General features: G+C 48.8%; 1 protein-coding gene across 3 annotated transcripts in view; it reads left to right on the forward strand.

Annotated features, from left to right (window-relative positions):
* Window positions 1-21958, forward strand: part of THOC6 (THO complex subunit 6) — a 34579-nt gene extending 12621 nt beyond the window's left edge. For all 3 annotated transcript variants that reach the window (XM_083152232.1, XM_083152233.1, XM_083152234.1), the window contains exons 6-13: window positions 120-168; window positions 467-538; window positions 10392-10494; window positions 10578-10627; window positions 11656-11718; window positions 11798-11908; window positions 11985-12113; window positions 21805-21958. In XM_083152232.1, the coding sequence (XP_083008358.1) occupies window positions 120-168; window positions 467-538; window positions 10392-10494; window positions 10578-10627; window positions 11656-11718; window positions 11798-11908; window positions 11985-12113; window positions 21805-21888 (661 nt within the window). In that variant the 3' untranslated portion in view covers window positions 21889-21958. The remainder of the gene's footprint in view (window positions 1-119; window positions 169-466; window positions 539-10391; window positions 10495-10577; window positions 10628-11655; window positions 11719-11797; window positions 11909-11984; window positions 12114-21804) is intronic.
* Window positions 21959-24455: the final 2497 nt, after the last annotated feature.

Here is a 24455-nt window from a genome sequence, read left to right on the forward strand (position 1 = left end):
GTATAGGGGGTAATGCTGGACGTCTGGGGACCCTTGTACTACAGGCTGTATAGGGGGTAATGCTGGACGTCTGGGGACTTGAGCTCTTACAGTGACTGCAAAACTTTTTCCCTCCTCAGAAACACACTAGAGACGCCAGAAATCAACAGTCTTGTTCTAAACCAGAAGGTTTGACACCTCCTCTGCCACCTCCCCACTCCCTTTCCCAAACTAACTGTCTTACTGTCTCTGTCTGCCGTTCGCTGTCTGTCTGCCGCTCTCTGTCTGTCTGTCTGCCGCTCTCTGTCTGTCTGTCTGCCGCTCTCTGTCTGTCTGTCTGCCGCTCTCTGTCTGTCTGCCGCTTGCTCGCAGCCTGCCTGACGCTCGCTGGCTGGCTGCCTGCCTGCCCCTCTGTGGCTGCGGCCTCTTTCTCACGAGGCTTGTGTCTTAGCAATGCAGTAAGCATGTCTCTTCTCGTCCTGCGCAGGATAACAGTCTGCTCCTTGGAGGAGGAAGCGGTCACGTGCATGTAATGGACCTGGAGACCGGAGCTTTCACTGTAAGTGGATCTCTCCCGCTACGATTTAGGGGACCATAGGCTACATCCCAAACTAAAACTATTGGGGAAGTGACTAAGCCGAAATGTGACGGCCTTTGCGGTGTGTGAGCCTTCTACAGCCCACAGTGGTAGGGGATCTATGTGTGTGTGTATATATATATATATAAAGATACTATCTTCTTTGTCTGCTTTATTTGCTGAGTGACATCCGTTTGGGATACTGTAAACTTCATTGCATGAAGCACCAGTTCCAGCTGCCTATACAATAGAGTGCCGGTCAATTTGGGACTATATATGTGTGTATGTATGTGTGTGTATATATATATATATATATATATATATATATATATATATATATATATATATATATATATATATATATATATATATATAATTACACACACACACACACAGATATACAGCCCTGTCTTATATAGCGCAGCAGATTCCGTTACAGTTTCTTATACAGCGCAGCATATTCCGTTACAGTGTCTTATATAGCGCAGCAGATTCCGTTACAGTGTCTTATATAGCGCAGCAGATTCCGTTACAGTGTCTTATATAGCGCAGCAGCAGATTCCGTTACAGCGTCTTATATAGCGCAGCAGATTCCGTTACAGTGTCTTATATAGTGCAGCAGATTCAGTTACAGTGTCTTATATAGTGCAGCAGATTCCGTTACAGCGTCTTATATAGCGCAGCACATTCTGTTACAGCGTCTTATATAGCGCAGAAGATTCCGTTACAGTGTCTTATATAGCGCAGCAGATTCCGTTACAGCGTCTTATATAGCGCAGCAGATTCCGTTACAGCGTCTTATATAGCGCAGCAGATTCCGTTACAGTGTCTTATATAGCACAGCAGATTCTGTTACAGTGTCTTATATAGCACAGCAGATTCTGTTACAGTGTCTTATATAGCGCAGCAGATTCCGTTACAGAGGCTTATATAGCGCAGCAGATTCCGTTACAGTGTATTATATAGCGCAGCAGATTCCGTTACAGTGTCTTATATAGCGCAGCAGATTCCGTTACAGCGTCTTATATAGCGCAGCAGATTCCGTTACAGTGTCTTATATAGCGCAGCAGATTCCAGTACAGTGTTACAGTATAGCGCAGCAGTTTCCGTTACAGTGTCTTATATAGCGCAGCAGGTTCCGTTACAGTGTCTTATATAGCGCAGCAGATTCCGTTACAGCATCTTATATAGCGCAGCAGATTCCGTTACAGTGTCTTATATAGCGCAGCAGATTCCGTTACAGTGTCTTATATAGCGCAGCAGATTCCGTTACAGTGTCTTATATAGCGCAACAGATTCCGTTACAGCGTCTTATATAGCGCAGCAGATTCCGTTACAGTTTCTTATACAGCGCAGCATATTCCGTTAGTGTCTTATATAGCGCAGCAGATTCTGTTACAGTGTCTTATATAGCGCAGCAGATTCCGTTACAGTGTCTTATATAGCGCAGCAGATTCTGTTAGTGTCTTATATAGCGCAGCAGATTCCGTTAGTCTTATATAGCGCAGCAGATTCTGTTACAGTGTCTTATATAGCGCAGCAGATTCCGTTAGTGTCTTATATAGCGCAGCAGATTCCGTTACAGTGTCTTATATAGCGCAGCAGATTCCGTTACAGCGTCTTATATAGCGCAGCAGATTCCGTTAGTGTCTTATATAGCGCAGCAGATTCCGTTACAGTGTCTTATATAGCGCAGCAGATTCTGTTACAGCGTCTTATATAGCGCAGCAGATTCCGTTACAGTGTCTTATATAGCGCAGCAGATTCCGTTACAGTGTCTTATATAGCGCAGCAGATTCCGTTACAGTGTCTTATATAGCACAGCTGATTCCGTTACAGCGTCTTATATAGCGCAGCAGATTCCGTTACATTGTCTTATATAGCGCAGCAGATTCCGTTACAGCGTCTTATATAGCGCAGCAGATTCCGTTACAGTTTCTTATACAGCGCAGCATATTCCGTTAGTGTCTTATATAGCACAGCAGATTCTGTTACAGTGTCTTATATAGCGCAGCAGATTCCGTTAGTGTCTTATATAGAGCAGCAGATTCCGTTACAGTGTCTTATATAGCGCAGCAGATTCCGTTACAGCGTCTTATATAGCGCAGCAGATTCCGTTACAGTGTCTTATATAGCGCAGCAGATTCCGTTACAGTGTCTTATATAGCGCAGCAGATTCCGTTACAGTGTCTTATATAGCGCAGCAGATTCCGTTACAGTGTCTTATATAGTGCAGCAGATTCCGTTACAGCGTCTTATATAGCGCAGCAGATTCCGTTACAGTTTCTTATACAGCGCAGCATATTCCGTTAGTGTCTTATATAGCACAGCAGATTCTGTTACAGTGTCTTATATAGCGCAGCAGATTCCGTTAGTGTCTTATATAGCGCAGCAGATTCCGTTACAGTGTCTTATATAGCGCAGCAGATTCCGTTACAGCGTCTTATATAGCGCAGCAGATTCCGTTACAGTGTCTTATATAGCGCAGCAGATTCCGTTACAGTGTCTTATATAGCGCAGCAGATTCCGTTACAGTGTCTTTTATAGCGCAGCAGATTCCGTTACAGCGTCTTATATAGCGCAGCAGATTCCGTTACAGTTTCTTATACAGCGCAGCATATTCCGTTAGTGTCTTATATAGCACAGCAGATTCTGTTACAGTGTCTTATATAGCGCAGCAGATTCCGTTAGTGTCTTATATAGCGCAGCAGATTCCGTTACAGTGTCTTATATAGCGCAGCAGATTCCGTTACAGCGTCTTATATAGCGCAGCAGATTCCGTTACAGTGTCTTATATAGCGCAGCAGATTCCGTTACAGTGTCTTATATAGCGCAGCAGATTCCGTTTCAGCGTCTTATATAGCGCAGCAGATTCCGTTACAGTGTCTTATATAGCGCAGCAGATTCCGTTACAGTGTCATATATAGCGCAGCAGATTCCGTTACAGCATCTTATATAGCGCAGCAGATTCTGTTACAGCGTCTTATATAGCGCAGCAGATTCCGTTTCAGCGTCTTATATAGCGCAGCAGGGTCCGTTACAGGTACTTATATAGCACAGCAGATTCTGTTACAGTGTCTTATATAGCGCAGCAGGTTCCGTTACAGTGTCTTATATAGCGCAGCAGATTCCGTTACAGCGTCTTATATAGCGCAGCAGATTCCGTTACAGTGTCTTATATAGCGCAGCAGATTCCGTTACAGTGTCTTCTATAGTACAGCAGATTACGTTACAGCGTCTTATATAGCGCAGCAGATTCCGTTACAGTGTCTTATATAGCGCAGCAGATTCCGTTACAGTGTCTTATATAGCGCAGCAGATTCCGTTACAGTGTCTTATATAGCGCAGCAGATTCAGTTACAGTGTCTTATATAGCGCAGCAGATTCCGTTACAGTGTCTTATATAGCGCAGCAGATTCCGTTACAGTGTCTTATATAGCGCAGCAGATTCCGTTACAGTGTCTTATATAGCGCAGCAGATTCAGTTACAGTGTCTTATATAGCGCAGCAGATTCCGTTACAGTGTCTTATATAGCGCAGCAGATTCCGTTACAGTGTCTTATATAGCGCAGCAGATTCCGTTACAGTGTCTTATATAGTGCAGCAGATTACGTTACAGCGTCTTATATAGCGCAGCAGATTCCGTTACAGTGTCTTATATAGCGCAGCAGATTCCGTTACAGTGTCTTATATAGCGCAGCATATTCCGTTAGTGTCTTATATAGCACAGCAGATTCTGTTACAGTGTCTTATATAGCGCAGCAGATTCCGTTACAGTGTCTTATATAGCGCAGCAGATTCCGTTACAGTGTCTTATATAGCGCAGCAGATTCCGTTACAGTGTCTTATATAGCGCAGCAGATTCAGTTACAGTGTCTTATATAGCGCAGCAGATTCCGTTACAGTGTCTTATATAGCGCAGCAGATTCCGTTACAGTGTCTTATATAGCGCAGCAGATTCCGTTACAGTGTCTTATATAGTTACATAGTAGGTAAGGCTGAAAAAAGACTTGCGTCCATCTAGTTCAACCTGGTATAGATATCCATTGCTGATTTGGTAGGTTCTGGTATTTTACAGACCGATTATATTTCTTATTTGTACCCATGGATGTTTTTCTCCAGTAAATGTTTGTCCAACTTTGCCTTGAACGCATTTAATGAGCCAGCCGTTACCACCTCTCTGGGAAGAGAGTTCCAGAGTTTGACTGTTCTGACCGTAAAGAAATTCTTTCTACTAGCTGAATGAAATCTTTTTTCTTCTAATCTATACTCATGCCCTCGTGTCCTAGATTCCTTTCTAGTAGAAAAGAGGGTGTGTGACAGTTCCTTATATTGGCCCTTGATATACTTGTACATGTTGAGCATGTCCCCCCTTAAACGTCTCTTTTCTAATGTAAATTGTCCCAAATTGCTTAATCTCTCCCCGTAGCTTAAATTCTCCATTCCCCTAATAAGCTTTGTTGCTCGCGTTTGGACTTTTTCTAATTCTATGATGTCCTTTTTATAGTGTGGGGCCCAGAACTGCACTCCGTACTCTAGGTGAGGTCTCACCAATGCTTTATATAGTGGCATAATTACCCTTGAGTCCCTAGTTTCCATTCCCCTCTTAATACATGCCAGAATTTTGTTGGCCTTTTTTGTAGCTACATTACAATGGGCACTACACCCCAGTTTGCTGTCTATTTGGACTCCTAGATCCTTTTCAAGTATGGAATTACCCAGTTCCTCTCCGCTAAGGTTGTAACTTGCACACTGGTTGTGTCTCCCAAGGTGCATAACCTTACATTTATCTACATTGAACCTCATCTTCCATTTTTTTGCCCACTCATCTAGAATTGCATGATCATTTTAGAGCATGGTGACATCTTCTGATGATTTGATGACTTTGCTAAGTTTTGTATCGTCCGCAAAGATGGATACATTGCTGAGTAACCCTATCCCAATATCGTTAATAAAAATGTTAAACAAAATGGGCCCCAAAACCAAACCCTGGGGCACTCCACTTAGTACCGGTATCATATCTGATACGGCACCATTCACAACCACTCTTTGTTCTCTATTACATAGCCCATTCCCTACCCATCTGCAGATATTTTCACCCAATCCTAGGTTCTCCATTTTATTAATCAATCTCTTGTGTGGGACAGTATCAAATGCTTTAGCGAAATCTAGGAAAATCACATCTACAGCATTTCCATTTTCAAGGTTTTTGCTAACCTCTACATAGAACCAAGTAGATTAGTTTGGCATGAACGATTCTTCACGAACCCATGTTGGTTAGTACTGAGTAGACAGTGATGGTCTAAATATTCCTGGATACCATCCCTTAAAAATCCTTCAAATAGTTTACCCACAATTGATGTTAAACTAACGGGTCTGTAATTAGCGGGATCTTCCTTTTTTCCTTTTTTGAATATTGGCACTACCTCTGCTATTCTCCAATCTTTTGGTACTATACCTGACGATAGTGACTTGCTAAAGATATAATGTAGGGGGGTAGCTAGTTCATCCCTTAATTCCATTAATACCCTGGGATGAATCCCATCTGGCCCTGGTGACTTATTTGTTTTGAGTTTGCTTAGCCTCAGTATTATTTCCTTCGGCGTGAAATCCACAATGAGATCTGGCTTATTTGTCCCGTTTGTGGTAAATGTTCGTTCCACAGTCTGCTCTCCCTTAGTAAATACTGATGAGAAGAACTTATTTAACAGTTTTGCTTTTCCCTTGTCCTCAGTAACACTTTTTCCACTAGTATCAGTTAGTGGGCCTATGTTTTCCTTAATTAAACGTTTACTATTTATGTATTTAAAAAACTTCTTTGGGTTAGTTTTGCTTTCAGTGGCTATGCACTCTTCATATAATATTTTAGCTGCTTTGATTACCCCTTTACAAGTTTTGTTTGATTCTTTGTATTTTGCGAAGGCCTCCTCATTCAAGTTATTTTTATAGAATTTAAAGGCTCTGGTTTTATTGTTGATAGCTGACCTTACTTCTTTGTCCAACCATGGGGCTTTTTTTTGTTGAATTTACCTTTAGTTACTTTAGGAATGTATTCAATAGTTAGGGGGGTATTCAATCTTCTGGTCACGGCAGACGAGCTTGCTCGCCTGCCATGACCCAGTCCCGTTCTCGGTCAGCTCGACCGAGAACATGCAGGCGGGATTCAATGTCCCGCCTGCAGCGGGACGAGAAGGGGGCGTGGCCGCGAGTTGCGGCCGGGAAGTGACGAGATGCAGCCGGCAGCCCGTCACTTCCCGGCTGTTCTCGGCAGAATGAGCCCGACAGCTAGAGATGTCGGGCTCGTTCTGCCAGGAAACCTTGTTCAATGCTGTCGGGGAAGACAGCATTGAATAGGGCCCGTCGAGCATCTCCCCCACGGGAGATGCTCGACGGCGATTGAATATCCCCCTTAGTGAATCAAGCACCTTTTTTAGAGTATCCCACATTTCCTCTGCATTTTTTCCCTCCATAACTGTTTCCCACCCAATTCCTGTAACGGCTTCCCTGAATAATTCAAAGTTTGCTTTTCTGAAGTTTAGTATTTTTGCAGATCCTTTTTGATGTAATTTACTGAAGTTGATTTCCAGTGAAACCATATTGTGATCACTGTTCCCTTATTGTTCAATTACTTTTGTGTTTGAAACTAAGTCTGTGTTATTTGTTAATACTAAGTCCAAGAGTGCCTCATCACAAGTTGGAGTTTCTACCGTTTGTGTAATAAACTGGTCTTTAAGTAAGCTTAAGAACCCATTGCTTCTTGCTGATTTACCTGTTTCGTTTTCCCAATCAATGTCGGGTAAATTAAAATCCCCCATAATTAATACCTGACCCTGATTTGATGCTTGTTTGATTTGGTTTAAAAGAAGAGACTCTTCCCTTTCGTTTATATTTGGTGGTCTATAGCATACCCCTATTATAAATTTGTTTTTTGTTTTTTTATTATTGTCGGTTATCTCTGCCCACACTGTCTCCGAGTTGTCTTCTACCAGGTCTGTGCTCATATTTTTCTCACATGATGTTAAGTTGTTATTTACATATAGGCACACACCCCCGCCCCTTCTATTTTCCCTGTCTTTCCTGTAGAGTGTATATCCCTCCATGTTTAATGCCCAGTCATGCGACTCATTACACCATGTTTCTTTAATACCAATGATGTCGTAGTCATCCCTACTGATCACCGTTACAGATTCCGTTACAGTGTCTTATATAGAGCAGTAGATTCCGTTACAGAGTCTTATATAGCGCAGCAGATTCCATTAGTGTCTTATATAGCGCAGCAGATTCCGTTAAAGCTTCTTATATAGCGCAGCAGATTCCGTTACAGTGTCTTATATAGGGCAGTAGATTCCGTTAGTGTCTTATATAGCGCAGCAGATTCCGTTACAGTGTCTTATACAGTGAAGCAGATTCCGTTACAGTGTCTTATACAGCGCAGCAGATTCCGTTACAGTGTCTTATACAGCGCAGCAGATTCCGTTACAGGGTCTTATATAGCGCAGCAGATTCCGTTACAGTGTCTTATATAGATCAGCAGATTCTGTTAAAGTGTCTTATATAGCGCAGTAGATTCCGTTACAGCGTCTTACATAGCGCAGCAGATTCCGTTACAGTGTCTTATATAGCGCAGCAAATTCTGTTACAGCGTCTTACATAGCGCAGCAGATTCTGTTACAGCGTCTTATATAGCGCAGCAGATTCTGTTACAGCGTCTTACATAGCGCAGCAGATTCCGTTACAGTGTCTTATATAGCGCAGCAGATTCCTTTACAGTGTCTTATATAGCGCAGCAGATTCCGTTACAGCGTCTTATATAGAGCAGCAGATTCCGTTACAGTGTCTTATATAGCGCAGCAGATTCCGTTACAGTGTCTTATATAGCGCAACAGATTCCGTTACAGTGTCTTATATAGCGCAGCAGATTCCGTTACAGTGTCTTATATAGCGCAGCAGATTCTGTTACAGTGTCTTATATAGCGCAGTAGATTCCGTTACAGCGTCTTACATAGCGCAACAGATTCTGTTACAGCGTCTTACATAGCGCCGCAGATTCTGTTACAGCGTCTTATATAGCGCAGCAGATTCTGTTACAGCGTCTTACATAGCGCCGCAGATTCTGTTACAGTTTCTTATATAGCGCAGCAGATTCCGTTACAGTGTCTTATATAGCGCAGCAGATTCCGTTACAGTGTCTTACATAGCGCAGCAGATTCTGTTACAGCATCTTATATAGCGCAGCAGATTCCATTAGAGTGTCTTATATAGCGCAGCAGATTCCGTTGCACTGTCTTATATAGCGCAGCAGATTCCGTTACAGTGTCTTATATAGCACAGCAGATTCTGTTACAGCATCTTATATAGCGCAGCAGATTCCGTTACAGTGTCTTATACAGCGCAGCAGATTCCATTAGAGTGTCTTATATAGCGCAGCAGATTCCGTTGCGCTTTACAATAGTAGACAGTGATAAAACAAACTGGATAACAACAGACAGACTTGGAGGTAGGAGGGCCCTGCTGCAAGCTTACAATCAATAGGGATATAGGAGGGAAACACAAGGACATAGGTCTCCCCACTCAGATAATAGTACAGCACATAGGTCCCCCCATATAGTACATTACATAGGTCTCCCCACTCAGATAATAGTACAGCACATAGGACCCCGTATAGTACAGCACATATAGTACATTATATAGGTCCTCCCTACCCAGATAATATGGCACATGTCCCACACACACACATACACAATACAGCACATACCCCTCAAAAAAAAATAAAAGGCGGAATATAAAAAAGTTAATACAGCACATGGTTAGGTTAGTTACCTACTAATTTGCAGAAGGGGTCCATAAGCAAGCAGCTCCCTCTCCACTAGCCCCGCAGTTCTTATCCTGCAGCCAGGGGAGGTGGTTACCGTGCGGGCGGGGATCTGTGTTTGGGGCCCTGGTGGCAGCTGCTCCCGTCCTGTACAGAGTCCTCTGCTGCGCCGGCGGGAGTCGGGACAACTGTGGTGTGGCGTGTGGCGTCTGATGTCATGACGCAGCGCAGCAGTGTGACAGGATCCCAGGCAAGGCTCCTCTGCCCTGCTTGCAGCCGCCGGGATAATGCTATTGGGGCGGGGGGGATAAAAAGATAGCCCCCCCCCCTAAACAAGTGGGCGGGGTCCTAAATCACCGGGGGGGTTCCCCGCCAAGCCAGTCCGAGCCTGCAGGGGACGTTCTGTCAACAGCCGCTAAGAAGGGGTTGGTTAGTTCCACAGCAAGGTGGTACAATAACCAATCAAAAATATAACAAAATGTATTTATATCATAAGCATATACCATGTGTATGATACTTTAAGGATAGAGGATAATCGAAGTAAGATAAAACAAGTAACAATGACAAAAAAAAATTGTATAGGTGGCCTGACGACCAAATTGAATAAGAAAGTCACTGGTGGTTATTTTATTGGTTATACCAGCGCCACTTTCTATTTTATTGTACACTGCAGTAGTGGGATGCAGTGTAAATCCCGGCGGTCAGGATCCCGACGTTCAAAATCCCGATGCTGGAATCCCGACCGCCGAAATCCCGACACCCTCGGAGGGAGAATAAATTAGTGTGCCGAGCGTAGCGGGCACAGCGAGCTCACAAGGGGGGGCGATCCACGTCCCCCCCCCCCCTTGTCGGGATTCGATCCCGACCGCCGGGATTTAATACTGAATCCGCTGTAGTAGCTCAGCACCTTGATGCTTGTGGTACTGAAGGAGGCTGAGCGCCATCTGCTGGGGGTAGTCAGGTATATACTGTACACCTCACCCCACACATGCTAGCAGAATAATGGAATCCGCTGTCTTTTAGATGGCCCTTGAGGGGCATGAGGATTACATCCATTGCCTAGCTCTGAGGGACCAGCAGAGAGAGTGTGTGTCTGGGAGTGAGGACGGGTCTGTCAGGCTCTGGGGTAAGTTTTGCCATGCCTTACCTGTCTGGTAGTGGGGGGCATCTGTAATACACCCCTCACACATTAATGTTTCCATCCAACAGATCTCAGGACAGGATCACAGACCCACAAGATCGAGGTTTATAAATATGAGGTAATGTCCCCTACTCTGCTGCCGTCCCGTATGTGGCTGGCGCCACCTGGCCTCTCCCACCTGTGGCTGGCTTTGCCGAGCCCCTCCGCACTGTGGTTGGCCTCTCCCCTCTGTGGCTGGCTCTGCCTGGCCTCTCCCCTCTGTGGCTGGCTCTGCCTGGTCCCTCCCCTCTGTGGCTGGCTCTGCCTGGCCCCTCCCCTCTGTGGCTGGCTCTGCCTGGCCCCTCCCCTCTGTGGCTGGCTCTGCCTGGCCGCTCCCCTCTGTGGCTGGCTCCGCCTGGCCCCTCCCCTCTGTGGCTGGCGCCACCTGGCCTCTCCCCTCTGTGGCTGGCGCCGCCTGGCCTCTCCCCTCTGTGGCTGGCTCTGCCTGGCCTCTCCCCTCTGTGGCTGGCGCCACCTGGCCTCTCCCCTCTGTGGCTGGCTCTGACTGGCCTCTCCCCTCTGTGGCTGGCTCTGCCTGGTCCCTCCCCTCTGTGGCTGGCTCTGCCTGGCCCCTCCCCTCTGTGTCTGGCTTTGCCGAGCCCCTCCGTACTGTGGTTGGCCTCTCCCCTCTGTGGCTGGCTCTGCCTGGTCCCTCCCCTCTGTGGCTGGCTCTGCCTGGTCCCTCCCCTCTGTTGCTGGCTCTGCCTGGCCTCTCCCCTCTGTGGCTGGCTCTGCCTGGCCCCTCCCCTCTGTGGCTGGCTCTGCCTGGCCCCTCCCCTCTGTGGCTGGCTCTGCCTGGCCCCTCCCCTCTGTGGCGGGCTCTGCCTGGTCCCTCCCCTCTGTGGCGGGCTCTGCCTGGCCCCTCCCCTCTGTGGCTGGCTCTGCCTGGCCCCTCCCCTCTGTGGCTGGCTCTGCCTGGTCCCTCCCCTCTGTGGCTGGCTCTGCCTTGCTCCTCCCCTCTGTGGCTGGCTCTTCCTGGCCCCTCCCCTCTGTGGCTGGCTCTGCCTGGCCCCTCCCCTCTGTGGCTGGCTCTGCCTGGCCCCTCCCCTCTGTGGCTTGCGCCTTCCACCCCATAGATCATGGCTTACTCTCCTGTTTTCTTCCTAGGAATGTGCTCGGCCGCAGTATGGGAAATGGATTAGTTGCCTGGCGACCGATTCGGACTGGATGGTGAGAGACAGCCTATAATTTGATTAGGGGATTGTTGATCTGTTGGTGTGAGATTTATAGTAAATCTGCTTCCGTTCAGGTCTGTGGTGGAGGCCCGATGTTATCTCTGTGGCATCTGCGTTCAGTCACCCCTACTACCATATTCCCAATTCCAGAGAGCCAGCAGCAAGTAATGTTCTACCAGGACCTGGTAAGTGTCAGAGACGTCCCCCTCCTGTCACTACCCTGCGGCGCTGCGGACCCCGCTCACCATGTTCTATTCTCAGATCCTGTGTGCGGGGCAGGCGCCTCACATCAATCACTGCCAGATAAATGGAGAGGTCCGTGCCCGGATCCCCTGCAGCCCCTGCTCCATCTACTCTCTGTGCATCAATGAAGGTTCCCAGGAAAACAAGGTAAGGATCTGCAGAGCCGATACGGTGTCACCGGGATGGTCCTGAAGTTATGTGGGGGTGTGATGGGTGGAGAGCGCTGGGTCAGTCAGTGTGTCGGGGATAGGGCGCGGCCTGTCAGTGGGGTGGGAAAAGGGCGTGGCCAGTCAGTGGGGCGGGGAAAGGGCGTGGCCAGTCAGTGGGGCGGGGAGAGAGCGCAGCCAGTCAGTGGGGTGGGAGAGGGCGTGGCCAGTCAGTGGGGCGGGAGAGGGCGCGGCCAGTCAGTGGGGCAGGGAGAGGGCGCGGCCAGTCAGTGGGGCAGGGAGAGGGCGCGGTTAGTCAGTGGGGTGGGGAGAGGGCGCGGACAGTCAGTGGGGCGGGGAGAGAGCGCGACCAGTCAGTGGGGCAGGAGAGGGCGTGGCCAGTCAGTGGGGCGGGAGAGGGCGTGGCCAGTCAGTGGGGTGGGGAGAGGGCGCGGTTAGTCAGTGGGGCGGAGAGAGGGCGCGGACAGTCAGTGGGGCGGGGAGAGGGCGTGGCCAGTCAGTGGGGCGGGAGAGGGCGTGGCCAGTCAGTGGGGCGGGAGAGGGCGTGGCCAGTCAGTGGGGCGGGAGAGGGCGTGGCCAGTCAGTGGGCCGGGAGAGGGCGTGGCCAGTCAGTGGGCCGGGAGAGGGCGTGGCCAGTCAGTGGGCCGGGAGAGGGCGTGGCCAGTCAGTGGGGTGGGGAGAGGGCGCGGACAGTCAGTGGGGCGGGGAGAGGGCGCGGACAGTCAGTGCGACATGGGCAGTCATAAAGTGAATATGCCAGCGCTGGCTGAATGACAATACACAAGGTGGTTCAAAAGCAATACAAAATAATAATAATCACAGTTGATATAAGTGCGGTGAATAAATCCCACCAGTTGTGTAATTTCTCTGATGTGGTTGCTAATAGACCAATTAAAAGTCAAGATTTTTCTGACTGGGTAGATCATTTATATTACCGTTCTTATGATGATCGGCTGATGGGTACTGTAGGGATGAAGGACGTGTGTGATAATCGAGTATCGGTATTCCCGAAGCAGCGCTCTATGATGATCCACTGATGGGTACTGTAGGGATGAGGGACATGTGTGATAATCGAGTATCGGTATTCCCGAAGCAGCGCTCTATGATGATCCACTGATGGGTACTGTAGGGATGATGGACATGTGTGTGATAATCGAGTATCGGTATTCCTGAAGCAGCGATCTATGATGATCCACTGATGGGTACTGTAGGGATGATGGACATGTGTGTGATAATCGAGTATTGGTATTCCTGAAGCAGCGATCTATGATGATCCAGTGATGGGTACTGTAGGGATGAGAGACGTGTGTGATAATCGAGTATCAGTATCCCGAAGCAGTGCACTGATGACCCACTGATGGGTACTGTAGGGATGATGGACATGTGTGTGATAATCGAGTATAGGTAGTCCCGAAGCAGTGCTCTGATGACCCACTGATCAGTACTGTAGGGATGAGAGACATGTGTGTGATAATCGAGTATAGGTAGTCCCGAAGCAGTGCTCTGATGACCCACTGATGGCTACTGTAGGGATGATGGACATATGTGTGATAATCGAGTATCAGTATCCTGAAGCAGCGATCTATGATGATCCACTGATCAGTACTGTAGGGATGAGAGACATGTGTGTGATAATCGAGTTTAGGTATTCCCGAAGCAGTGCTCTATGATGATCCACGGATGGGTACTGTAGGGATGATGGACATGTGTGTGATAATCGAGTATCAGTATCCTGAAGCAGCGATCTATGATGATCCACTGATCAGTACTGTAGGGATGAGAGACATGTGTGTGATAATCGAGTATAGGTAGTCCCGAAGCAGCGCTCTATGATGATCCAGTGATGGGTACTGTAGGGATGAAGGACGTGTGTGATAATCGAGTATCAGTATCCTGAAGCAGTGCTCTGATGACCCACTGATGGCTACTGTAGGGATGATGGACATATGTGTAATAATCGAGTATCAGTATCCTGAAGCAGCGATCTATGATGATCCACTGATGGGTACTGTAGGGATGAGAGACATGTGTGTGATAATCGAGTATAGGTAGTCCCGAAGCAGTGCTCTGATGACCCACTGATGGGTACTGTAGGGATGAGGGACATGTGTGTGATAATCGAGTATAGGTATTCCCGAAGCAGTGCTCTGATGATCCATTGATGGGTACTGTAGGGATGATGGACATGTGTGTGATAATCGAGTATCAGTATCCTGAAGCAGTGCTCTATGATGGTCCACTGATGGGTACTGTAGGGATGATGGACATATGTGTGATAATCGAGTATAGGTAGTCCCGAAGCAGTGCTCTGATGACCCACTGATGAGTACTGTAGGGATGATGGACATGTGTGTGATAATCGAGTATCAGTATCCTGAAGCAGCGATCTATGATGGTCCACTGATGGGTACTGTAGGGATGATGGACATATGTGTGATAATCGAGTATAGGTAGTCCCGAAGCAGTGCTCTGATGACCCACTGATGAGTACTGTAGGGATGATAGACATGTGTGTGATAATCGAGTATCAGTATCCTGAAGCAGCGATCTATGATGATCCACTAATGGGTACTGTAGGGATGATGGACATATGTGTGATAATCGAGTATAGGTAGTCCCGAAGCAGTGCTCTGATGAACCACTGATGGGTACTGTAGGGATGAGAGACATGTGTGTGATAATCGAGTATAGGTAGTCCCGAAGCAGTGCTCTGATGATCCATTGATGGGTACTGTAGGGATGATGGACATGTGTGTGATAATCGAGTATCAGTATCCTGAAGCAGCGATCTATGATGATCCACTGATGGGTACTGTAGGGATGAAGGACATGTGTGATAATCGAGTATAGGTAGTTCCGAAGCAGTGCTCTGATGACCCACTGATGGGTACTGTAGGGATGAGGGACATGTGTGTGATAATCGAGTATAGGTATTCCCGAAGCAGTGCTCTGATGATCCATTGATGGGTACTGTAGGGATGATGGACATGTGTGTGATAATCGAGTATCAGTATCCTGAAGCAGCGATCTATGATGGTCCACTGATGGGTACTGTAGGGATGATGGACATATGTGTGATAATCGAGTATAGGTAGTCCCGAAGCAGTGCTCTGATGATCCATTGATGGGTACTGTAGGGATGATGGACATGTGTGTGATAATCGAGTATCAGTATCCTGAAGCAGTGCTCTATGATGGTCCACTGATGGGTACTGTAGGGATGAGAGACATGTGTGTGATAATCGAGTATAGGTAGTTCCGAAGCAGTACTCTGATGATCCACTGATGGGTACTGTAGGGATGATGGACATGTGTGTGATAATCGAGTATCAGTATCCTGAAGCAGCGCTCTATGATGATCCACTGATGGGTACTGTAGGGATGATGGACATGTGTGTGATAATCGAGTATCAGTATCCTGAAGCAGCGCTCTATGATGATCCACTGATGGGTACTGTAGGGATGAGGGACATTTGTGTGATAATCGAGTATCGGTATTCCCGAAGCAGTGCTCTGATTACAAGAGCTCAGGATTCCCAATGGGGAACCACTCTGACATCCGTTGTATTAGGGATTGGGCTAGGTATCTCATAGTTCAGTCACAATATCAGTTCTCTAGAACTGCTCTAGAAATTCAGGAGATGGGTAGTGGATCATAGATCAGTGAATGGGTCCCAGTAGGTCAATCAAGGTAGCTCAGCGCGTTTCCCCGGATAAAATAACCTCCGGGAAGCTGTCCCTCATCCCTACAGTACCCATCAATGGATCATCAGAGCACTGCTTCGGGATACCGATACTCGATTATCACACACCTGTCCCTCATCCCTACAGTACCCATCAATGGATCATCATAGAGCACTGCTTCGGGAATACCGATACTCGATTATCACACATGTCCCTCATCCCTACAGTACCCATCAATGGATCATCAGAGCACTGCTTCGGGAATACCGATACTCGATTATCACACATGTCCTTCATCCCTACAGTACCCATCAGTGGATCATCAGAGCACTGCTTCGGGATACCGATACTCGATTATCACACACATGTCTCTCATCCCTACAGTACCCATCAATGGATCATCAGAGCACTGCTTCGGGACTACCTATACTCGATTATCACACATGTCCCTCATCCCTACAGTACCCATCAATGGATCATCAGAGCACTGCTTCGGGAATACCGATACTCGATTATCACACATGTCCTTCATCCCTACAGTACCCATCAGTGGATCATCAGAGCACTGCTTCGGGATACCGATACTCGATTATCACACACATGTCTCTCATCCCTACAGTACCCATCAGTGGATCATCAGAGCACTGCTTCGGGAATACCTATACTCGATTATCACACACATGTCTCTCATCCCTACAGTACCCATCAGTGGATCATCAGAGCACTGCTTCGGGAATACCTATACTCGATTATCACACACATGTCCCTCATCCCTACAGTACCCATCACTGGATCATCATAGAGCGCTGCTTCGGGAATACCGATACTCGATTATCACACATGTCCGTCATCCCTACAGTACCCATCAGTGGATCATCATAGAGCGCTGCTTCGGGAATACCGATACTCGATTATCACACATGTCCGTCATCCCTACAGTACCCATCACTGGATCATCATAGAGGGCTGCTTCGGGAATACCGATACTCGATTATCACACATGTCCCTCATCCCTACAGTACCGATCAGCGGATCATCATAAGAACGGTAATATAAATGATCTACCCAGTCAGAAAAATCTTGACTTTTAATTGGTCTATTAGCAACCACATCAGAGAAATTATACAACTGGCGGAATTTATTCACCGCACTTATTTTAATTGTGATTATTATTATTATTATTATTAATATTTGTATTGATTATCTTTATTTATAATTTATTAAAGTATACTATATCATTTTGAACGTCTTGTGTGTTATCATTCAGCCAGCGCTGGAATATTCACTTTTATGTGAGTGACTACCCCTTGCAAGATGCTGTTAATTGCACACCGCTCCTTTCCTTTTCTTGGTGACAAGGGCAGTGCATGGTCAGTGAGACAGGGAGATAGTACTGTCATTGTGACAAGGGCAGTGCATGGTCAGTGTGACAGGGAGATAGTACTGTCAGTGTGACAAGGGCAGTGCATGGTCAGTGTGACAGGGAGATAGTACTGTCATTGTGACAAGGGCAGTGCATGGTCAGTGTGACAGGGAGATAGTACTGTCAGTGTGACAAGGGCAGTGCATGGTCAGTGAGACAGGGAGATAGTACTGTCATTGTGACAAGGGCAGTGCATGGTCAGTGTGACAGGGAGATAGTACTGTCAGTGTGACAAGGGCAGTGCATGGTCAGTGAGACAGGGAGATAGTACTGTCAGTGTGACAAGGGCAGTGCATGGTCAGTGTGACAGGGAGATAGTACTGTCAGTGTGACAAGGGCAGTGCATGGTCAGTGAGACAGGGAGATAGTACTGTCAGTGTGACAAGGGCAGTGCATGGTCAGTGAGACAGGGAGATAGTACTGTCATTGTGACAAGGGCAGTGCATGGTCAGTGTGACAGGGAGATAGTACTGTCAGTGTGACAAGGGCAGTGCATGGTCAGTGAGACAGGGAGATAGTACTGTCATTGTGACAAGGGCAGTGCATGGTCAGTGTGACAGGGAGATAGTACTGTCAGTGTGACAAGGGCAGTGCATGGTCAGTGTGACAGGGAGATAGTACTGTCAGTGTGACAAGGGCAGTGCATGGTCAGTGAGACAGGGAGATAGTACTGTCAGTGTGACAAGGGCAGTGCATGGTCAGTGTGACAGGGAGATAGTACTGTAAGTGTGACAAGGGCAGTGCATGGTCAGTGAGACAGGGAGATAGTACTGTCAGTGTGACAAGGGCAGTGCATGGTCAGTGGGACAAGGGCAGTGCATGGTCAGTGGGACAAGGGCAGTGCATGGTCAGTGTGACAGGGAGATAGTACTGTCAGTGTGACAAGGGCAGTGCATGGTCAGTGAGACAGGGAGATAGTACTGTCAGTGTGACAAGGGCAGTGCATGGTCAGTGTGACAGGGAGATAGTACTGTCAGTGTGACAAGGGCAGTGCATGGTCAGTGAGACAGGGAGATAGTACTGTCAGTGTGACAAGGGCAGTGCATGGTCAGTGAGACAGGGAGATAGTACTGTCATTGTGACAAGGGCAGTGCATGGTCAGTGTGACAGGGAGATAGTACTGTCAGTGTGACAAGGGCAGTGCATGGTCAGTGTGACAGGGAGATAGTACTGTCAGTGTGACAAGGGCAGTGCATGGTCAGTGAGACAGGGAGATAGTACTGTCAGTGTGACAAGGGCAGTGCATGGTCAGTGAGACAGGGAGATAGTACTGTCATTGTGACAAGGGCAGTGCATGGTCAGTGTGACAGGGAGATAGTACTGTCAGTGTGACAAGGGCAGTGCATGGTCAGTGAGACAGGGAGATAGTACTGTCATTGTGACAAGGGCAGTGCATGGTCAGTGTGACAGGGAGATAGTACTGTCAGTGTGACAAGGGCAGTGCATGGTCAGTGTGACAGGGAGATAGTACTGTCAGTGTGACAAGGGCAGTGCATGGTCAGTGAGACAGGGAGATAGTACTGTCAGTGTGACAAGGGCAGTGCATGGTCAGTGTGACAGGGAGATAGTACTGTAAGTGTGACAAGGGCAGTGCATGGTCAGTGAGACAGGGAGATAGTACTGTCAGTGTGACAAGGGCAGTGCATGGTCAGTGGGACAAGGGCAGTGCATGGTCAGTGGGACAAGGGCAGTGCATGGTCAGTGTGACAGGGAGATAGTACTGTCAGTGTGACAAGGGCAGTGCATGGTCAGTGAGACAGGGAGATAGTACTGTCAGTGTGACAAGGGCAGTGCATGGTCAGTGTGACAGGGAGATAGTACTGTCAGTGTGACAAGGGCAGTGCATGGTCAGTGAGACAGGGAGATAGTACTGTCAGTGTGACAAGGGCAGTGCATGGTCAGTGAGACAGGGAGATAGTACTGTCATTGTGACAAGGGCAGTGCATGGTCAGTGTGACAGGGAGATAGTACTGTCAGTGTGACAAGGGCAGTGCATGGTCAGTGTGACAGGGAGATAGTACTGTCAGTGTGACAAGGGCAGTGCATGGTCAGTGAGACAGGGAGATAGTACTGTCAGTGTGACAAGGGCAGTGCATGGTCAGTGTGACAGGGAGATAGTACTGTAAGTGTGACAAGGGCAGTCCATGGTCAGTGTGACAGGGAGATAGTACTGTCAGTGTGACAAGGGCAGTGCATGGTCAGTGAGACAGGGAGATAGTACTGTCATTGTGACAAGGGCAGTGCATGGTCAGTGTGACAGGGAGATAGTACTGTCAGTGTGACAAGGGCAGTGCATGGTCAGTGTGACAGGGAGATAGTACTGTCAGTGTGACAAGGGCAGTGCATGGTCAGTGAGACAGGGAGATAGTACTGTCAGTGTGACAAGGGCAGTGCATGGTCAGTGTGACAGGGAGATAGTACTGTAAGTGTGACAAGGGCAGTGCATGGTCAGTGAGACAGGGAGATAGTACTGTCAGTGTGACAAGGGCAGTGCATGGTCAGTGGGACAAGGGCAGTGCATGGTCAGTGTGACTGGGAGATAGTACTGTCATTGTGACAAGGGCAGTGCATGGTCAGTGTGACAGGGAGATAGTACTGTCAGTGTGACAAGGGCAGTGCATGGTCAGTGTGACTGGGAGAGAGTACTGTCAGTGTGACAAGGGCAGTGCATGGTCAGTGTGACTGAGAGATTGTACTGTCAGTGTGACAAGGGCAGTGCATGGTCAGTGAGACAAGGGCAGTGCATGGTCAGTGGGACAAGGGCAGTGCATGGTCAGTGTGACTGGGAGATAGTACTGTCATTGTGACAAGGGCAGTGCATGGTCAGTGTGACTGGGAGAGAGTACTGTAAGTGTGACAAGGGCAGTGCATGGTCAGTGTGACAGGGAGATAGTACTGTCAGTGTGACAAGGGCAGTGCATGGTCAGTGTGACAGGGAGATAGTACTGTCATTGTGACAAGGGCAGTGCATGGTCAGTGTGACAGGGAGATAGTACTGTCAGTGTGACAAGGGCAGTACATGGTCAGTGTGACTGGGAGAGAGTACTGTCAGTGTGACAAGGGCAGTGCATGGTCAGTGTGACAGGGAGATAGTACTGTAAGTGTGACAAGGGCAGTGCATGGTCAGTGTGACAGGGAGATAGTACTGTCATTGTGACAAGGGCAGTGCATGGTCAGTGTGACAGGGAGATAGTACTGTAAGTGTGACAAGGGCAGTGCATGGTCAGTGTGACAGGGAGATAGTACTGTAAGTGTGACAAGGGCAGTGCATGGTCAGTGTGACAGGGAGATAGTACTGTAAGTGTGACAAGGGCAGTGCATGGTCAGTGTGACAGGGAGATAGTACTGTCAGTGTGACAAGGGCAGTACATGGTCAGTGTGACAGGGAGATAGTACTGTCAGTGTGACAAGGGCAGTACATGGTCAGTGTGACAGGGAGATAGTACTGTAAGTGTGACAGGGAGATAGTACTGTAAGTGTGACAAGGGCAGTGCATGGTCAGTGTGACAGGGAGATAGTACTGTAAGTGTGACAAGGGCAGTGCATGGTCAGTGTTACTGGGAGAGAGTACTGTCAGGGTGACGAGGGTAGTGCACGGTCAGGGTGACGGGGCAGTGCATGGTTAGTGTGACGGGGAGAGAGTACTGTTGGTGTGACAAGGGCAGTGCGTGGTTAGTGTGACGGGGAGAGAGTACTGTCGGTGTGACCAGGGCAGTGCGTGGTTAGTGTGACGGGGAGAGAGTACTGTCGGTGTGACCAGGGCAGTGCATGGTTAGTGTGACGGGGAGATAGTACTGTTGGTGTGACGAGGGCAGTGCATGGTCAGTGTGACGAGGGCAGTACATGGTCAGTGTGACAGGGAGACCGTACTGTCAATGTGACGAGTGAAGTGCACGGTCAGTGTGACGGGGGCGGTGCACGGTCAGTGTGACGGGGGCGGTGCACGGTCAGTGTGACGGGGGCGGTGCACGGTCAGTGTGACGGGGGCGGTGCACGGTCAGTGTGACGGGGGCGGTGCACGGTCAGTGTGACGGGAGCGGTGCACGGTCAGTGTGACGGGGGCGGTGCACGGTCAGTGTGACGGGGGCGGTGCACGGTCAGTGTGACGGGGCGGTGCACGGTCAGTGTGACGGGGGCGGTGCACAGTCAGTGTGACAAGAGCAGTGCACGTTTAGTGCGACGGGGAGAGAGTACTTTCGATGTGACGAGGGCAGTGCACGGTTAGTGTGATGGGGAGAGAGTACTGTCGGTGTGACGAGGGCAGTGCACGGTTAGTGTAACGAGGGCAGTGAGTGCTGTTGGTGTGACGAGGGCAGTGCACGGTTAGTGTAACGAGGGCAGTGAGTGCTGTTGGTGTGACGAGGGCAGTGCACGGTTAGTGTAACGAGGGCAGTGAGTGCTGTTGGTGTGACGAGGTCAGTGCACGGTCAGTGTGATGGGGTGAGAGTGCGGTCAGTGTGATGAGGGCAGTGCACAGTCAGTGTAGCAGGGATGCATACAGTGAGCGTGGCGAGGTGAGCCCCGTTGTTAATACACTGCTCCTCATTCTCTGGTTTCTCCACAGGTCCTCACAGCCGCTGGGAGCAGCTCCAAGATTGATGTTTACACCAATTTCCGATACCGGGCGTTCTCGCTCACATTTATCTGAGTCCCCTGACTTGGCCCCTCCCACAGCGTTGTTCCCTTTTGTTACATTTATAATAAAAGTGTTTACATTCCATCTGTGTGCTGTGTGTGGCGTTTGCGATGGACCCTCCTCGTAGACACATCACGGAGACCCAGATCTGCTGATGCTGCGGGAAGTGATGAGCGTTCTTGCGCAGTGCAGTGAGCGTTCCTGTATGACATGATGATAAGGCAGGACCCGGAATCCCTTAAGGATCTGACTGATAGGAAGAATTTCTTAGTGGTTGTATTTGCATTCAGGCACCATAGCTAGGCCTACTTTGTCCTCAGCACGGGTAGCCAAGGCATTGGTAGAATGGTCAGATGCCTTATCAGCGGGCCTCTCCACGGGTACGGCAAGGGAGGAATTGCTTCCCTTAGTTTCACATATACATCAGGTGGCCTTGTATATAGGGGAGGCGGCGCTTGACGCGGCCAGCTTAGCCTCCAAAGTTTCTGCCTCTTCAGTTGCAGCCAGGAGGACCCTGTGGCTCTGTTCGTGGAAAGCGGATTATGAATCCAATAGGGCTTTAGAAGCATTGCCTTATCAGGGGTCAGTTCTATTTGGGTTTGAACTGGACAAAATTGTGGCCACAATGGCAGCTTCCAAAACCGCCTTTTTGCCTTCAGCATATTTTTAATGGTGCTCTTCCAGGTCTTTCAATCCAAGGACATACAGACTGTCTCTGATTTTATCTTTCCTTCAAAGAGGGTTTCGATGCAGGCTTGTGTCTTCTTTGTGAAGGTTCAGATTTTGGCATTGTCAATCCTATTCTGTCGGAGGTTGGCAATGCTTCCGGATATTCGGACATTCCTTCAGGGGGTGATTCGCATTCATCCTCCTTTTCTGCCTCCGGTGGCTCCGTGGGATTTGTCTTTAGTGCTGCGAGCCTTACAATTCCCCCCGTTTGAACCGTTGTGTCCAGTAAATCTCCATTGGCTAACTTGGAAGAAGGTTTTTCTTCTGGCCATTGCTTCAGCCAGCCAGGAGAATGTTGGACTTGTCTGCCCTTTCCTGCAGCTCACCTCTTTTAATTGTTCATCCGGACTGAGCTGTTTTGCAAACTGGACCTACTCACCTTCCCAAGGTTGTGTCTAGGTTCCAGATTAATCAGGAACTTGTGGTATTCCGGGGGTCGGAGTCTTCTCAGAAGAATTAGTCACTGGACGTGGTTCAGGCACTGAATATGTCAAGCTACCCGGTTGGGCTGGCCAGCGTCTAAGCCAGGCATGTCCAAAGTCAGGCCCGGGGGCCAATTGCGGCCCGTCCTGTCATTTCAAGCGGCCTGGAAGCGGGCAGAGCATCAGATGTGGGAAGCACAGCACAGGACACTAAAGGTGAGGCCCTGGCGAGCGCGCCTTTACCTTGCTGTCTGCTACAGTGAGGTGGTGCCGGCCGCCACAGTCAGGTGTGTTTGGCGTCCTGCCCCCCTGCTGCTGCAATCGTATATCACCCTACTCCCCAATCACAGTGACAGCAGTGCTTGGGGAGGGGGGCAGCAAGGGGGGAGCTTGCTCCCGTAACATGCAGAGTGGAGGAGGGCAGCAGCGGGAGCCCAAGCATCTCCTGTCCTTGCAGTGCCTGCTTTGCCTCTCCATCCTCTGGCTCACACAAGGGGCTGGGAAACATACAGAAAAGGGAGGGGGCAGAGTGGGGGACATACAGTGAATGGAGGCAGTGATGGCCATTCAGAGAAGGGGGAGCAGGGGCAGGCTAGAGGACATACATTGAATTGGGGCAGAGTGGGGTACATACAGTGACAGAGGGGCAGGCTGGGGTACATACAGTGAAGGAGGTGCAGGCTGGGGGACATAGAGTGAATGGGGGCAGAGTGGGGGACCATTCTGATGTGATTAATGATTCAAAAGAATGTCAGGCTGAATGGTCGGCCCCCCACACATTTACACTTCACCAAATCTGGCCCTCGTCGCAAAAAATTTGGACACCCCTGGTCTAAGCAGACTATTGCTCACTGGTTTCGTTCTACCATTAAACATCCTGTTTGGTGCCAGGACTGGACCTCCAACACTATACCCAGCATCTACCCTGCGTCTCCTGTGGACCTCGACGAAAGATATTTAACAGGTAAGCCCTAAATCTGCTTTATCCTCAGCAGGGTCCATAGGAATCCACAGGCGATGTCCCAAAGCAGTCATTTAAGGGAGGGAACTTTCCTCAGCAGGGAGGAGAACTCTGCATCCTGAGAGATGTATTGATAGAAGATTTGCAGAGCTGTTCCGTGGATGGCGCCTCGGTGCCACCCATAATGGGCCTACAGCTCGAGTGGGCAGAAACAGAATCCGGGACTGGATGATTCTCTCTCGCATAGGCCTTGGATCTCCTCAGGTGTAGCCATCTGGCCAGGGTCTGGTTAGTGGCTGGCCATCCACGCTTTGGGATCCAAAGAGCGAATCCATACGTCCTTCAGTGCTTTCCTTCAACATCTAAGGAAGCTTCTCCATGTGTGATGCCAGATCCCTGTAATGACAGTGGGCCTTACCATGTGCACTGCAGTGTATACAGCAGGCACTGTATGTGACATGTCAGTG

The sequence above is a fragment of the Crinia signifera genome, chromosome 7 (assembly GCF_055691185.1).
Source record: "Crinia signifera chromosome 7, ASM5569118v1, whole genome shotgun sequence".
Taxonomy (NCBI): Eukaryota; Metazoa; Chordata; class Amphibia; order Anura; family Myobatrachidae; genus Crinia; species Crinia signifera.